The 17,460-nt window shown below is 35.8% G+C and overlaps 5 protein-coding genes across 5 annotated transcripts; 2 read left to right on the forward strand and 3 right to left on the reverse strand.

Moving 5' to 3' along the window:
* Positions 1-1,204: 1,204 nt before the first annotated feature.
* CBG23374 lies at positions 1,205-3,067 on the reverse strand (the record flags this gene model as incomplete). The annotated part of the gene is made up of 8 exons (XM_045237445.1): positions 1,205-1,336; positions 1,379-1,541; positions 1,592-2,048; positions 2,181-2,316; positions 2,360-2,554; positions 2,673-2,781; positions 2,824-2,958; positions 3,006-3,067. 8 exons carry the CDS (start codon positions 3,065-3,067, stop codon positions 1,205-1,207), a joined length of 1,389 nt encoding a protein of 462 aa, XP_045097765.1.
* An 840-nt stretch (positions 3,068-3,907) lies between these two features.
* On the reverse strand, positions 3,908-5,458 carry Cbr-gana-1 (the record flags this gene model as incomplete). Its single annotated transcript, XM_002636616.1, has 5 exons — positions 3,908-4,210; positions 4,255-4,356; positions 4,414-5,043; positions 5,089-5,228; positions 5,275-5,458. The coding sequence occupies 5 exons, from the start codon at positions 5,456-5,458 to the stop codon at positions 3,908-3,910; spliced, it is 1,359 nt and encodes a 452-aa protein (XP_002636662.1).
* An 831-nt stretch (positions 5,459-6,289) lies between these two features.
* On the reverse strand, positions 6,290-7,638 carry CBG23372 (the record flags this gene model as incomplete). The annotated part of the gene is made up of 7 exons (XM_002636615.1): positions 6,290-6,437; positions 6,618-6,718; positions 6,762-6,989; positions 7,036-7,116; positions 7,165-7,314; positions 7,358-7,473; positions 7,605-7,638. The coding sequence occupies 7 exons, from the start codon at positions 7,636-7,638 to the stop codon at positions 6,290-6,292; spliced, it is 858 nt and encodes a 285-aa protein (XP_002636661.1).
* Positions 7,639-8,841: 1,203 nt separating this feature from the next.
* On the forward strand, positions 8,842-10,846 carry CBG23371 (the record flags this gene model as incomplete). Its single annotated transcript, XM_002636614.1, has 10 exons — positions 8,842-8,907; positions 8,952-9,011; positions 9,063-9,201; positions 9,333-9,395; positions 9,436-9,590; positions 9,634-9,742; positions 9,792-9,961; positions 10,035-10,261; positions 10,310-10,472; positions 10,529-10,846. The coding sequence occupies 10 exons, from the start codon at positions 8,842-8,844 to the stop codon at positions 10,844-10,846; spliced, it is 1,470 nt and encodes a 489-aa protein (XP_002636660.1).
* Positions 10,847-14,207: 3,361 nt separating this feature from the next.
* On the forward strand, positions 14,208-16,011 carry CBG23370 (the record flags this gene model as incomplete). Its single annotated transcript, XM_002636613.1, has 7 exons — positions 14,208-14,369; positions 14,419-14,537; positions 14,652-15,117; positions 15,161-15,314; positions 15,362-15,748; positions 15,792-15,907; positions 15,952-16,011. The coding sequence occupies 7 exons, from the start codon at positions 14,208-14,210 to the stop codon at positions 16,009-16,011; spliced, it is 1,464 nt and encodes a 487-aa protein (XP_002636659.1).
* Positions 16,012-17,460: the final 1,449 nt, after the last annotated feature.

Here is a 17,460-nt window from a genome sequence, read left to right on the forward strand (position 1 = left end):
AGAAAAAGCCTAAAAATAGGCCGAAATAGGCCTAAAAATGGTAGAAATAGCTAAAAATAGGACCAATGGTGCCTATGTTCGCTCAAAAAATTTTTCATCAAAAAAATGTTTCTCTGAAAAAGCTATGGACGGGCCGACGGGCCGGGCCGGGCCGGAAATTTTTCTCTGACGGGCCGGCCCGGGCCGGCCCGTCAATCTGCAACCCTGTCGACAATAGCTTGAGAAATATTCAGATTTTGCAGCAATTATTTTTACTTACAATGGACTAACTCAAACATCAAAATCACAAAATGTGATTTTTAAGGTACATGAAATGATTTTTCATCTATCTATCTATCTATGATTCCCAAAACTCAGAAATTCTGAAATTGGAAAATATCTATTATAACCAGCCTGAGAGAGAGAGAGAGAGAGAGAGAGAGAGAGAGAGATTGAAAAACTCCATTTCATATATTTCAAATTTTTAATGTTTCAATTTTCAGCAATTCGAATGTTCGAAAATTCAGAAATTTGCAAATTCTAAAAGTCCTTAACTCAAAAGGCAAGAAACATATGTTCGGGAGTTTAGAAATTTTGTTCGGTTTGCTGATGTTTTTTCTGAAATTTCGAAAACTTACAATTCTGGATATTCAGAATTTCCAAAATTCGAAAATTCCTAATTTCAGCTTTTCCTTATTTATGGATTCATAGATTCCAATTTTCGAATTCAAGTTCTTCAAGTTCCCTTTTTCTCTGATTCCAACCTTTTGAGTTTAGATTATTTTATAAATTTCAGATCGTTTTGGAGGCCAATATTAGACATGGATTACTGTAGTTTCCTTTTTCGCCAAACGGAGATGAGATGATTTTAATATCACACTTATCTTTTTCTTTTACTTGTTTTACCATTTCTTATCTGTCAAGTAAAATAATTTCAAGTATTCGTCACTTTCCGGGTGTAAAGAACTGGATCACGAACTTCAGAACTTTTAGAGAATGTTAAGACTCGAGACTCTAATTTCTGTGTTCTCTAATTTACACAAAAGGAAACACTGAAGAACAGGAAGACAATCCCTTGTGTATTTTGACTCATACTGACTGGACACAATATTTTGTGTGCAACCGTGTGAAAACTAGAAAGAAACAGAAGCAGAATAAGCTTTTTGGTTTTTGAAAATACAATTGGCACCGCACCGGGAACAGTTAAATTAAGCTACAGTAAGAACTACTGATAACATCCTATTTCTTTTGACCAGTATGGGCGAATAGCGTAATGGAAAGTGATTGGATACATTTCAGGTCCAGAGATATATTCGGCATCTGAATGGATGCATTTAATATCTTCGCGTTGAGGAAGCTGCAAATACAAATTATGAAATGTATGATTATCTTAGCTTACTTCACAGTTATCCGCATTTGGACAAATGTCTTTAAAATGTTTGTGTTCTACAAAAAATGGATGATAGAAAGACTCGTTGTAGCATTTGAAGACAATCGGACTGTAGAAATCATGGTCTACCATTTGAACAGCTGTTTCTCTATATCCTGTATCTTCAAATAAACTGAAAATTGATGGAGTTCGGTCACATAAAATTCCTCACAGTTCACTCACTTCTGGAAGTCTATATCCAGTGATTTGAGATCTGTCTCTCTTATCAATGGCTCTGATTCTGTTCCAAAAACCTTTGGCAATTTGAAAGGAGCATTTAGATCCAGCTCAACAATCAAAATGTCTTTGACATGAATTATTTCCGTGTTGAAGATCTTCAAAATCTTATCTCTTGGCAATTGGAATGAGTGGTGAATCCATGTGGAATTGTACTTCAGTGGATTCACAATCGACTTCCCATACCCTTCCTCTTTTCTAATTTTCATTGTGGAGAACAGTTGACGAAAAGAAAAGTCTTTTACATTTTTCACTTTTTGCACTTCAACATCTCTTTTGTTGTAGAAAATTGAATGGAATGATGGATCAGGATTAAAATGACTTGAGAATTCTTGATGATAATTTTGAGATGATCGAGGAATAAGAATGTCGTCAATGTCAAAGAAGGCAACAAATTCAGCTACTTCCTGAAAAATAAAGTATTGCTTTTTAGGTTACGGTAGTTGTCATTGTGAGACCTTCGGCCACGACCAGTGGAGTTTCTCTTCCACAGCTTCAATTTTTTGTACCAGCGTAATATTAATGTTTAAAAAACTTACTTTATATTGCAACAAACAATCTGTCTGTGCTCCTGCTTGATTTCTCCATTCAACATTTCTCATTGGATCTGCATACGGTGATGTCGTTTCTTGAAACTTCATTCTGACCCAATAATCAAGTGTCAGACTTCCCTGAAATTCATAGATATTCGAAAGTTACATATTTTCAATTTACCCTGCTTTCATAAATCTTCAATGTATTAAAAAGTTCCTCGACCATACTTGTAATGTAAAAATGCATATGTCCTCCATATCGTCTAGCAACATGGATGTTCATAAGAAACACTTGCCATTTTTCCGCTACAAATTGCGGAGCGATACAAATAATGACTGGAGAATGCGACCATTTACGCGGTTCTCGAAATGGAATCTGATGAATTAAGACTCAATTTTTACATGAATAAAAGAAGATGAGAAACTGTATTTTGAATTTAATTGATGAATCGAAAATGCTAAATGCAAAAAAAGCTCAAGAAATGAATACGCACCTGAACTCTAGTACCTAGCGATTCGATTTCGAGTCGCTTAGGGTTCATAATAGTCTGAGCTTGTACAAAAACCATCACATATTCACAAGACATTTCCTCCGCCGTTTCTCTGTAATTTCGATTAGTTTAGAGTGTAAAAGTGGTTGCTTACATTTTTAATGAAGCCTTTGATGTCATACTATTATTGTATTCATTAGTTCCTACAATCGTCATTTCGTATTTCTCAAGATCTTTGCATGTCTTCTGACTCATTACCACTACCATAGCAACCGCATTCTCTCCCAATCTGTAGTGTTAATTATGGTTTTTCTTTGAGTTAAAAATATAACCAACGATTTAGAATTTCGGTAATAATAAGCCGAAGTGATATACGCATGAGTATGATCAAATCTCATTGGAAAACAATTTTCCTTCAGAATAAACTGTTGGAACTTCAAATTCCGGAATGGTAGTGAATCCACTTTCGCATACAAAATTAAAGTACAAAAGAACAATGTAATGGCGAATATGGATAATATTGTCAGAGACCTTCGACTTCGAAAAAACTGAAAAAATATCGTGCACATTTAAAAAGAAGGCAACCCTATACTTGTACTTGGGGCGCATATATCTCGGTTGCTGTGAAAGATATCAAAAAGTGGTAAACTGACAAAATGTTTATCATAACGTTCCCAATATTTTATTAATTGGCAGATTTTTTATATCTCTCATAGGAACCGGAATAATTGAGCTAAAAGTTGACGGTTTGGGTGTGCCTCTTTTAGAGGAAATACGGTATTTATTGCAGAAAAATTTAATTGTGGTAGACTTGATTTGCTATCATTTACCTTTGAGTAAGTTCTGGATGGATAGCAAAAGGAATCAGTGTTATATCGAAAAAGTGGAATCCTTGAAACCATATTATAATTTAATTAAAATTGAATAGAAAATTGAAATTCAGAATTAAAAAGGAGACTCTCAATCTCTATAGCTCATCTCTTCCTCCTCGATATTCTGGTTCTGTAGTCAGTCGCCTAGACGCAAAACTTGTGAAAAAATTTCATCAAAAAATATCTGTAAAAAATTGTCGAAGATGAAATTATAAAGATCTCGGTGAATTTTATTGAGATTGAACACGAGATTGCCAATTCGATAGTCAAGAAAATTCAAAATTAAGATGGCGAGGTACATTAAAATCTTGATTTTAAGAAATACATGAAAAGGTATATACAATACTGAAAAAAACAAGTTAAAGCTTAAAATGGAACTCTGTTAGTTTTCAAATAATCAGAGAGATCAGGACGCTCGTATTGAGCCTGTGACTTTTCAAACTCGTAAAAAACATTGGAATTGTCCAATTTATAATGTCTTCTTACCATTGGTCGATGAAGAGAAGCCACGTCAGCACGGAAGAAACTACTTCCTGCTGGTGCAATATTCACGTTGATGCTGTCTCCTGGACGAAGAAGTCCCAGATCCACATGGGACCAGATGTCGTGGACAAAGTATCCAGAAGGATCAGTGAGACCAAGAGTGGAGAGTTGGATTTCAACATTCTGCTGAAAGTCTATTTTGTGATCTTGAAGTTATTTTTAAAACGTACATATCCCTTCTTCTCATTTCTGTTCAGAAGAGCGAATGCGTATGACTTCTTGTCTCCTTTTGATGGGCTGATTTGCTTCACATATGTTCCAATGTCAGTTCTCTGAAAATTAGGATAATTAGCTTAATTACTAATTATTTCTGATTTATTAGAACTCACATTTAGCACCAATCGTCCCATAATTCCAAGTGGATCTTGATTGATTCGGATTGCCTCTTGGTTTTGAAGAATCGCCTTGAATTCGTCTCCAATGATACGCAAATCATTTGACATGATAAGTGGAGCTGACCAAATGCACCATACTGTCATTTGGGAGATGGACATATCCACTGTAATACCCTTGTTTCCAATTACAAGCATATCTGGGTCATGCCATTTTCCTGGTCCATGAGTTGGAATGTGTTTATCCTGCATTTTGTCGTAATATGAAATGATGGACACAATAGATTTCCATGAAGAATTGATGTCGTCGAAATTACGCCAAGTGTTGCAGTATTTTCCAATCAAGTTGTAATCCACGAGTTCTGGATGATCAATCAAGTAAGCTGGCCAACTGCACGAATACATTATCGGTCTTCCAGTATCATTCAATTCTTTCTCGAAGAGTGGATATCCAATCGGCATCAAAGCTTGGTCAATGTTACATCCATCAAGTTTCAGATAGTCTACATCCCATGCAGCAAACGTTTGAGCATCAGTTCTTTCGTGTTGATAGCTTCCTGGATATCCACCACATGTCTTTGTTCCATAGTCTTCATAGATTCCGAATTTGAGTCCACGATCATGCATCTGAATTTGTATTTTCAACTGAATGGCCTATCCTATTGATCTTACATATTTTGCCAAAGCTTTCATTCCGCTCGGGAATCTTGTCTTGTTGGCAACCAGAATTCCATTGGCATCTCTCTCCATTTCAGACCAGCAATCATCAATATGAACCGATTTATATCCCAGTTTGTCATAACCTCCGGCGACTGAAAATAACAAAATTTATTTAACAAAAATTAGGTTATAACTCACCAAGTTCATCGGCCATGTCCTTATACAATTGCTCATTAATACAACCTGTCGGATGCTTCTGACAATCAATCTCACAGTAAAAAGCAGTCCACGACATCCATCCCATTGGTGGAGTTCTTCCAAGACCATTATCTAAACCGTAAACTCCAATAGCCAGGAGAAGCAACGGGAGAAGCAACCGCATCGGGAGGTCTGGAATGACTGGTATCAATGGCAAGGTTTATTTTTGATATTGATACGTACAAAATGATAGTAAATAAAAAAGTGAAAGCTGAGAGACAAATAATGTGTTTAAATCGTAACACAGGCATGTTAAACAATTAATTGAATTCTGGATCAACTTTCGATATCAAATGGTATTTGAATTGAGGATTAAGCGGTTCGGAAATGGTACAAATAGGGTCTGAAGCTAATTAAATCAGGGTTTGGTCTTATGAAACTTATTTGTTTTACAAGTTTGGCATGAATATCAAAAAAAAAATCTTGAAACTACTCATTAACATTAATCACAATTTGCGTTCCGTGTGTTTCGATGCAAACCAAAGGTTTGAATTGTTAACCTTGTACACTGATCATCTACATCATCCTAGTTCAATCTCAAAAAGCTTCAATAGCTCTCCTCGTGACATTTGGAAACTAATACAAAGCAAAAAGAAGAAGAACTCAGGAAAAAACGGATCAAAAGACAGTTGTTGGTCATCAAATGACCCACTAAACTGCCAAGTGTGTAATGGGAATCGTTTGGTGGTTTGAACGGCATCATTGCCTTGAAAAACGGATAGGAAAGATCGATGGGCGGAGGATGGATGAAGAATTTAGGTCAACCTATCTAAAGACAACTAGTTTTCCAATTTTCAAATGGACCACCCATGATAAGATTATAAGAAGATAAAAGAGAAAAAGAGATAAGATTGCCTATTTGTGTGAAATGAAAAAGAATGATGCATTTGTGATCTTCAACTGAGTTTATACAAACAAAAAATGAAAAAGTTTTGAGTTCGTGGGAACAAAAATTTCAATCAAAAAACGCATAAGTGTTCTCATAGACAACAAAAATGACAGCATTGACGACGAATCCACGTAGTGAAAGTGCCCATCCTCCTCGATAGAACGATCGGAGTCCTTCTTCTCGATAGATTTTCAGAATCATCTCTTTTGGAGATCTGAAAATGTATTATATAGTGTCTTCTTCTCTGTTATCGAGACTAATTCCAACTATACGATTTATTGTTTCTCTTTCTGTTTCCTCGTAGTCTTAATTTAGTGATAAAATAAGTACGAATTGTATAATTGCACGACAAGTGATTTTCGAATTTCGGAATCAGAAATGTCTTATAACTTACATCGTCTTATGACTCTTGTCTGCCTGTATCCGATTTTTCACAACTTCCAATGGACAGACAGAAATCCATCCACTGATTCCTGCACATCCTCCAGCAAATAACTGAAAAATCATTTTAGTTCAAATTAAGAAAATCAATTCTTACCTGGGTGTATGTGTTTTCCAGATTGTGACTTCTAAAGTATCTGTTGAGCCCCTCGTAGACCGGGATATAGAAAAGATATCCAATATTATCCCTGAAGAAAACGACACTTCCTCCTTTGAATAAACCACGGATTCCTTCTGTTCTGACTGTCTCACGAGCACATTCCATCGGACCAGCGTACAGATTTTGAGAGTGTTTTGAGAAGTGACCCACATTTTCTCGTTGAACCTGTTAAGTATTTAGGTTCAGATATTAGTTAGTTTCAATAACGCACTTGAAGTTTAGTTTTTAACAATTCCACAGGAATGACTGGACCAACTTGAACAAGAGTGCCACAAATGGAAGCTATTAGAATCTGAAATTAAATAATTTAAATTAAACAAAAAACAAAATGAAAACTCACATCTGTCATAGGCAAATCTTTTCTTGCCATGACATTCGAATCACCCGGATGAAGGAATTTGAGACCCGCGCCATACCCGGCAAAGAGCAAAGAATGAAGAGCACCAGTTGAGAGGAATGGAACGAACATTCCTTTGTAGAGACCGTATACCTGAATTTGAGAGTTTATTGATTTCCGAATTTTAAGAACTAACAGATTCATGCTTCATGGTTTTGACCATACAATCGACAATTCCTTTATAAACATTCATTGTCTGAAGTCGGGCCTTGACGGTGTCTAGTGGATGACCCACAAGAAGGCCAGCACCTCCTGAATTAAAAAAAAATTGAATTTTGAAACCTCAATTTTCATAAAGCACTTAAAAGTTATATAGAAAAGTATTCAACTTTTCTGAACACCCTGATTTTTTTTGGTTCCTATTTTTAACCCAGTTATCTTACCTGCTGCCCATCCAGCTATGAAGTCGGCATACATGGTCAAAAATGGAAGTTTTTGACACGAAAAAAAAGGGGAAAGACAGGTCAACGCATAAAAAATGTCAATGATAAGATTGGAAAAGAGCAGGTTGATTACAAGTGGACAAAGATCGAAGGGTTATGAAAATCAATAGAATGGTCAAGACCTAATATACGAACATGTTGGGAAGGAAATCGATGTTGTTCTTACGGGAAAAAAAGATAGAGGTGAGAGATTATGAAAACGCAGATGGTTTGGAGAGAGAGGAGAACTGTCGGGAGGATTTTATCAGGGAAATATATTGGAAAATGAAGATTGAAAGATAAAAAAGTTGATAGAAAAACTTTGAATCAGAACTTGAAACTTTGTAACAATAGGATTGTAGTTGATCATAGAAAATCTAGCTAGCGTTTCATCAGAGAAAAAATCTCTGGATACAGTAATCATTTGAAGAAATTTGTCGAGTCTTGGAATTCCTGAAAATTTCCACCCCAATTTTCCATTCAGAATTACATTAACTCTCATTCTATACAAATGTCTGCTTAAGTTTAGAATTCTTTAAAACGAAACTTTCTTTCAAAACCTGAGACTACAAAAGAGGCATTCGTATTTAAATTTCGGCATTCCAGGCTTTTTCAACTAGGTTTTTTGATAATTTTTGGCATTGAATGCCAAAAATTCATAAACATAGTTACATATGCCTGGTTTTATACACTTTTATCTGCTTTCAGAAACTTTACGACGTTCTAAAGTGCTGAGAAGTTCTCAGTTTGTTTCAACTTGTTTGGAGAATATTTTTGAAGATTATTCATACTAGCCTCCTGGCGCGCCTCTGGCGCGTTTTCGTCTCTCCGTTTCTCACTATTTTTGAATGAATTCTCTTTTTCAAGGTCACGTTAATCAACATCTTCAAGAGACTATTAGGTTAGAACATCAACTATTCTCTAAAGTTTCACGATTCGTGATTACTTTCTAATCAACTGCATACGAAGTCATCTACTAGCATACGAAATCTGTATGTTTTCTCAAATTAATAGGTTTAAAATTGCCATAGAGCCGTCAAGAATCCATGGACCTGTATTGTTTTAATCCCGATACTATCTTCATAGATCAAAATCTCAATAAATCGCAAGCTTCTTTATTCCACTCATATACCAATTTGTTTGTTTTATTCTCTGTTCCCTCATACTCTTTTTTTTCCACTTCTCCCCCATAAATATCATGCATGACACCGAGCGCACACCTCTATTTCCTAGATACGCAATGAACCCAAATTTACAAATATTCGTAAGTTCAGAAGTTGGAACGGATTTCAGAATTTCTTATTTCAGCTTAACAGGAACACCCTGTACCACCGACTACCGTCGAATATGGATACAAGACATGAAGAAGTTAGAATACTAGAAATTGAGATAAAAAGTCACATGACTTATAATTTTCAGGAGTACAAGGAATACTACGATCCTCCTTCTTTTCCCATTTTCAGCATCTGCAGACCCAGGAATCGTTTGATTCTCACTCTGATTCTCGGATTCCTCCTCATTTTCATTCTATTTCTGATACTGTTTCGTGGCAATGAGGGTAAGAAACGCAGACAGTGGCAGGGAAAAGGGGAAAAGAGAAATAGTGTGGTTGATGGGGAGAAATAGAGTACATGCGTTGCTCCCAAAGAATTCAGTTCTTATTCAGTTCTCATTCAGCTCTTATTTTAGAGGACATTCGAATCTATACTAAAATGGAGGAGCTGTCCACATCTTCGGAAACTGTGAAAATTCGTAAGTTAAAAAAATTATTTTCATAATATTGTTGTTCTAGAAGCTCAAACGTTAGCAATTTCCAAGTCGTCGCTCAAGTCTGGAATGGAAAAATATCTGAAATCAATCGATCCGAAAGAACCGTATCCAGATGACGTCAACGCTGTGAAACCACATCATATTCGAGTGATTGGAGCAATGGGTGACTCTTTGACTGTGAGTTTTTCATAATCTAGCTGAAAACAACAAAACAATTTAGATTGGTTCTCGCGCACAAAATATTTTGGATGATACCAGAACGCAATATCCTGGTAATGCCTACTTCACTGGAATGGATGCCGAGGTCGATGGACATTTGACCATCTACAGTTAGGAAATTCTGGTATCCGAAACTTTAAATGAATATCAAATTTTCAGACATTTTCCGAGTTATCGCAGAAGAAACTGGAAACAAGTTATACGGCGGAAGCACTGGTGTAGGGTATGGAGACAATGCTGGTTTCGATGTTGCTATTGGAGGAATGAAAAGTGATGATATTCTGAGACAAGCGCAGGTTTTGGTGCAGAAAATTAGAGCTGTCAAAGAGGTACGTTTATGATTTTTCAATGAAAACATAAGTTTTGCCAAAGATTTAATTTTTTTACAAATCTTATTTCCAGATCGATGTTGAGAAGGACTGGAAACTAGTATCCCTTTGGATTGGTACCAATGACGTTGGTGATCTTGGATATGGAGACAGACCACCGATTCCAGTAGACCAGTACAAAGCCTACATCGAGAAGGGCATCTCCTATTTGAAAGAGAATCTCCCAAGAACCATCGTCACTGTCATTGCCATGTTCCCACCTCAACTTCTTCAAGAGGCTCACTCAATTATGACAACTGGGTTAGAATTAAAATTTATTCGATGAAAATAACTATTATTGGATTTCAGACATCGTCCGGATTCTGAAGAGCGCCAGAAGCAACGAGATGAACTATCCGATGGATACAGAAACGCGTCGTATAAGATTCAAAACGAGGGGAAATTCAATGACAAGAACTTCACAGTCGTTGTTCAACCGTTTGCCACAGAGTACACAGATGCATACGTAGATGTAAGTATCAAACATGAGCAATCAAAAGACCTGTAATTGGAAATTTGACATTTCAGCAACAAGGCCACTACAACTCTGCTTTCTATGCAGTCGATCTGTTCCATCTCAGCAAACTGGGCCATGCGATTCTTGCCAAACATTACTGGCAGAATCTGTTCGAGCCAGTTGGTGAAAAAACAAAGAAGGCGGATCTGGGAGACACTTCTGAGCACATTTTTGAACTAGATGAGGTTGGATATTCAGAAATTACAGTATATCATATACTTTTTTACAGCACAACTCCTTTATCAAAACACTTGGAAACAGTAAGCAATAATTCTGATAGTTTGCAATGTCTATCGAGAAAAAATTCGGGTCTTCGGACGAGCTTTTAAATTTCACATTTCATGATTCATGCTTAATTTCTTTGTTTGATTTTCTGAATTCCTTCATAATAAATGTTATTTTTCTCTTTTCTTATGATCGAAACACCAACGAAACTTCCCACAATGCAACGAATTGGGGTAGTATCAATTAACAATTTTGGAAATGCGAAAAATCTGGAATTCCGAAATTCGGGAAATGTGAAAATTCGAAAATCCTAAATTTTGAAATTTGAAAATTCAAAATTTTTTTTCGAAACTGGAGAATTCGAAACATTAGAGATGAAATTTCAACAATTCATTAATCCTAAAATTCAGAAAACCTTCAGATATCCAAAAACTCGGAACTTCAGAAAATCGGGAGCGCAAAAATTCCGGATTTCAGAAATTCAAAGATTCAATAAACCAGAGTTCATTGGCAACTCAAATATTGTTTTCTGATATTATTCAGAAATTTTGGAGAGCCTGAAATTGAAATTCCAAATTAGAAATTTAAGTTTGAGATACAGTAAGCGGAAGCCAAAAAGTTGAGCCCCCGCAGGAGAGGGTATTTTACCCTCGCCGAAACACCAATGAAACTTCCTACAATGCAACAAATCGGCGTATTGCACATCATCACCACAGAAATCAATTTTCGATCACAGTTACTCATTTTCCGGTAATACCACTGAACTCCAAATTTGGAAATAATCCGATGGCTGTCTCTGTTTTCCAACCTCACCTTTATATCCTCACTGAACCAGATCTTTCTCCTTCGCCCTTACTAGTCAAAAAATGCCAAAGAACAGACAGTTTTGTTAGATTGATGACTCTATTTGTGCAGCTTATATAGAACTCTTTTGTTTTGTTTCAATCTAGATCTCTCCTTCTTTACATAGATTCACGCCCGCGCCTCACGTTCCGATTCATGCATCATAAATGAGAAGACTTCTGAAAGTTGGTCCATTTCGAAAAGTAGCAAATTTTTAGTATCTTGATTTTCAAACTTTATTCACTTGCACCTTGTGTATAGCATATTATTTTCTACCTTCTTTTTTTTATAGAGAGGGACTATAGATTGATCCATAGAGAACCATAGATTTGAATGTGTCTTCGATAGTATCGAATCCGATTTCGAAAAGTTTGTTTTCAAAATATCGAATTCGAATTCGTCACTAAAAATACACTTTCCGGGTGAATTTTGAGAAGCGAAAGTGAAAATAAATAAATAAAATTGAGCTCAATCATCCGTAGCTTTATCTGTCAATGATAATACGACACTCTCTTAAAATTGCCGATTCTACCCTCAACTTACCGTCAACACTAATATCAAGACCACCCTATATTTGCACTTTGAGCTGAATTAACTCAATTTCAGTAAATGGTAACTAAAATCTATCAACTGATAAATTGTTTTTCATAATATTACCAACGTTTTATCCGTTGTCTCATTTTTGATAACTCTTATGAAAATCGAGATAATTGAGATCGAAATTCAAACATAAGGAACCCTTTTATTAGAGTATTTACTGTTTTTGTAAACTTTTTTCTAGATTGATTTGCAATTCTTGTGTCAATTCCCTCTATTGATCCAATATTTATATTTCTCTAACTAATTCTAAAACAAAAAAGTCAAAAAAACTCAGGATACGTCCTTCAGACGACCTTCATATCTCCATGGTTATCTCCGCGGGGCTCAATTTTTCTGGCTTCCTTTGAGTGTATACTTTTCTACGTACCAACTATTTTCGTTTCTCAAACTAGCTTCAAAATACAAGTTTTTTTAAACTATCACTTCTTCTGTTTGGTTTTTGTGATTTTCCCAGGTTTTGTTTCTCGTAACAACAGGCTCCAAGTACATGTTTTCTTTCAACTTTTCCCGAATTTTTTCGCGGAGTTTTTTCCATGAATTGCTCATAGAACCGCATCATTTTGTATTGATCCATTGTCTCATTAGGCGAGAGAATAGGAACGGCTCTAAACTAATTAAATGAGCAGGTGCTGCATTTCGTGTGAGGCTTCTTGGCTCTTTTCTCTTCTCATCGGTCTCCTAGTTACTGCTAGTTCTATATCACTCTACTCTCTCTGTCTGCTATCAACAACGGAAGTAAGAGTATATGGAGTCGTTGTCACTGGGAGGTGAATTTTTGATAAAGTGAAATGCAAACTCTGAAATGTGAGCAAACAAAAATTATATTGCCATTTGATTCTTTGGAAATTTTCCGATATTTTTCAGCATTTTCAAAAAAAATACTTAGGAACTGTGATGAAAATTTCAAACTTTCAGAGGTTCACATAAAAAAGTTTTAATTCTGCTCTTGATTTAATTAATTAGCCATTATTTTCTGTTTTCTTGAAAGATTATGTTTCTATGATCTTCAATTGAGGTTTTCCCTCCAGAAATTCTAAGATGAAAACACCAAAAAATAGATTCGAACTTTTTTATGAACGAATTTTCAATTTCCTAGCCAGTATCTAGAAATAGCAATCATTCTCGGGAACCACACCTTTACATCCGGAGGGCATTTCGGGACTTTCTAATCCAAAACAGATGTTTCTGTATTCTGGTCCTAGAAGCTTGTAAATCATCGAAACTAAAACTGAGAATTCAAGCTGCGGCGAGGATGGGGTTTCATTGCAGGTTGCAAATAAAATGTCCCAGGTATACGCCAACCCTTTGTATCTCTTTGGTTATTTTTGATAACAGCGCTATCAAACTCTCTACTCGTTTCATACTTTTCCTTATTGATAGGCACAATGCATTTCATTCATAAATATGATACTCAGTGCAAACACTGAAATTGGCTCGTCATTTTAAATGTTTCAACATTTCTGTTTTTCACTCTTAACACTTCAGAACATACTTGTGGAAAAGATGGCCGGCCCGCGGGCCGGGCTGAGATTTTTCTGAAAGCGGGCCGGGCCGGGCCGGAAAAAATTACACATGGCCGGCCCGTGGGCCGACCCGCTTTTTGAAAATTTTGAAATTTTAGAGCGAATCATCATTTTTCAAGATGGTTTTTCTGCTTAGTGAATGAAAATCCACACTAGATGCCGATACTGTCGACAAAAACTGTTTTGAAGTCGTGATTAGAAAAAAAGTTTCATCCTTGGCTTAATGAAGTTTGATTTTTTCTTCTAAAAATTCAATTAAATTGACTTTTTCGGATGGTTGTAGGCATTTGGATTAATACTTGTGCCATTATAAATATTTTGGCAGATTCGAAAAATAAAATTTTCGAAAAGTGGTCCTAGGCGGGCCGAAAGTTTTGAGGCAAGCGGGCCGGCCCGGCCATCCACATGTATGCTTCAGAATCAACTTGAGTGAATTTCTTTTTGTCCCAGATAATTTTGGTATTTTCAAGACATAAGATACAAAGTTATGTTTTCAGAAATGTCAGGAACACGATACAGGCGATTACACGATCTGGATTTAGAGTCAGACGTAATTCAGAACCCAGAATCCAATTCAGTGTACTCCACTCTAATTGGGTTTTTACTTCTATTTGGATTCGTTGCATGTATGATATTTTTAACTAGTGTTCAAGCTCATCCGGTGAATATTTTAGCTTATGAAAAAAAAAACGAATAATTGCATTTTTCAGGGATCTATATCAGTAAAAGACGCAGCGAAAAATAGTCCAACTCTGAAACGACTCGATAACGAAATTAATAATACTGGAAAAAGAAATATCACTCAATGGATGGATTATTATTTCACACAGTAAGCCTTTATTTGAAAATGTTATTGAGCTAATTTCTTGTGAAGATGAGCAAGAAATTGGAAAAAAATCACATTTTATGAGTGAATATTGTAGTTGAAAGAAGCTTTTTTCAGAGAGGAGAGTCAATTTCTGAACTGTTCTGAAATGATAAAAGGAAATAAGGATACGATTGAGTTGTATGTGAATAATGGACGAATGAAACTCGATCAAGAGCGTCTTTTCGAATTACGAATGGATTGTCCATCCATCAGACAACGAGTTTACGGAGATATGCCTCCATTCTCACCCCTGAAACGGCCAATTGCATTTGTCAGAACTATTTACAAGATCTATGAGCTTCAAGAAGCTCTTTTATCGTTATCTTATCATCCGGATAACACATTTTGCTTTATTATGGATGCAAAAAGCAGTGATAAACTGAAGAATTCGGTCAGAAGTATGAGTGAATGCTTTGAAAATGTGATTGTTCTGGAGAAAGAATACATGTTGAATAGTGGAGGTCATGGACAAGATCCTGCTCATTTCGATTGTCTTCAAAATATTCTGGATAGAAAATGGGATCATGCCATTATCCTACAGGTAAGCCTAATTTCTGTTTTGAAACACTAACAATTTATTTTAGAATTTCGATTTGGTCATCAAAACTCCTTACCAACTTTCGGACCTCAGTGAGCGTCTCAACTACACCAGCATCATGGGATTCGATTTCGGATTCAGCTATAGATATAACACAAAGGCCGATTGGACACCAGCTGGAATGAAACTTTTCAAAAATGGTGAGGGCTAGTCTGATTAGTTCTGAATCAAAATTTATAGTTTTCAGAAACTGGCGTTTCTGATGAAATTCTCCATACAAAGATGAGAGTTCGGAAGAGCTTGAACGAAGTGATCATTTCGAAAGTATTCGTGAAATCATTGTTCGAAAAACTCAATATGGAAGTAATCATTAAATTATTCGATGATAACGACTACTACGGAGTTGATGAAATGCTCGTTCAAACACTTTATGAGAACTATTTGGGATTGGATGGCCAGATGGAATCGAACTGTACACAAAATCATAATGATATTCTCACGAGACTGACTCATTGGGACTTCTCAGGACCGAATGGATTTGACAAGCAGTGTCATTCAAAATGGAAAAGGCATGGAATCTGTATATTGGGTGTTGAGTATCTGAACGACCTACTTAAAAGTCAGATGGCAACAGGTATATTTGTTTCCTCTAAAGTGAATTAAATTTTTCTTTTCAGCAAACAAGGTATTGGCAACTTTTGATTTTGGAACGATTGCCTGTATGCGCGAGATGATAAGGAGAAATGTAACAGGGAAAACACCTGATGCGGCTTGGTTGACTTCATTTCCTCAGGTATAGTATGGAAGATAAACGTATTCTGAAAATATAAATTTCAGTTCCGAGAGATGCAAAAGAAGGCGAATGGAACGTACGATAGGAACAGTTTTGATTGTTAGATGATGGATAATTTTATCGGGTTTCATAATGCTCATACGGGTTTTGAAAGTAATTTATTGTGATTTTTTCTTATGTGGTGATAATATAGTTTTAATAAAATACATTTTGCTTTTATGTATCATTTCAGATGGGGTACCAACATTTGATTCTTCAAGATCCTACTTCAGATGCTTAGTTTAGTACCACTGTCAATCAAGAATAATCCAAATTAGAAAAAAAACCGGGAAGTTTAGATACCGCATAATCTCTAACAAACCGGCAGTCACCAGCCGGCACTGTTTCCACGACATTCTCGCATTTTTTAAATGAACATCAAAAGTTTTCTATCAGAGCAAATAAAGAAGATAGTTATGGCTTCACTAGCTTCTGTGACAAATAGATTTTCAGAAAACAATGTTTCACGAAAAAGCCCAAAAAACCAGATTGCTTATCCGTAAGGTAGTTAGAGAGTTCTAGATTTCAACCTGAAATGTTTAAAATTCACTGCTGGACAGGTGCCTTCTCTAATGAACATAATGCATTTTAGGTATGATAATATTCAAAAGATTTTGGAAAACAACAAACTAAAAAAAATTCTGGATCTTGGTAAAAGATAGTGAACTTTCACAAAAACTATCTACCAGCATTTAATAGGTGGCTCTCCATCTACAACACGGCCCAATGAAATCAAAAATTCAATGACGATTTTCGGTTTTATCGTGGGTATCCATTTGAATGCAAATTCTCCGAAAGATATTTTCCGGTTTGAAGAACAACACATTTCCTGGAAAACTTCAAACGAGCAACATGATGGTTTTTTAACTGTGCTATCTTTTTCACACTTCTTCAATTGGTGAAATAATCAGAATCGATAATATACATATAAGATGGTAGAAATTTGAAGAATTTTTTTATCATTTTTGAAAACCGGAATTTCTCAAATTTTATGTACAAAAAGAATAGAGTTAATAGAAAGAACAAAAGTTTTTCGAAAAGTTTGTCTGTTCCACAGATTTCGTCCAGTTTCGCCTTGCCTTTTTATAATTCAGAAATTTTCTGTATGAATATTCCAGAAATTAGTCAAAGTTATAGAAAATGTTTATTTGATGGATCTGAAAATGATCTTGAACAAAAAAATAGGTGGACAAATTAAAATTGGGCAGTGTGCACAGTTGGGACAGTGGTAGTAGTTTGCTCAAATCCGGGTGACAACCAATCTTCCTGCATTTTGAACTTTTTGATGCTCTGTGCCTTCTTTTCTTCTACAGGTACAGAATCGGTTTGTCTCCCGATTTTGTACTTTTTTAAAGGAAAAAGTGGTCATGCCAAATTCAAGTATTTATTGAATTGTGCCACGAGGTACAAAATCGGTAGGCAAACCGATTCTGTACCTAGTGAAACAATTCAAATTTTCTCTGATTTCACGTGTCTTTTTGTGGATTTTAAACATACTCATAAATCCGATTTTG

The sequence above is a fragment of the Caenorhabditis briggsae genome (assembly GCF_000004555.2).
Source record: "Caenorhabditis briggsae complete genome, chrV, whole genome shotgun sequence".
Taxonomy (NCBI): Eukaryota; Metazoa; Nematoda; class Chromadorea; order Rhabditida; family Rhabditidae; genus Caenorhabditis; species Caenorhabditis briggsae.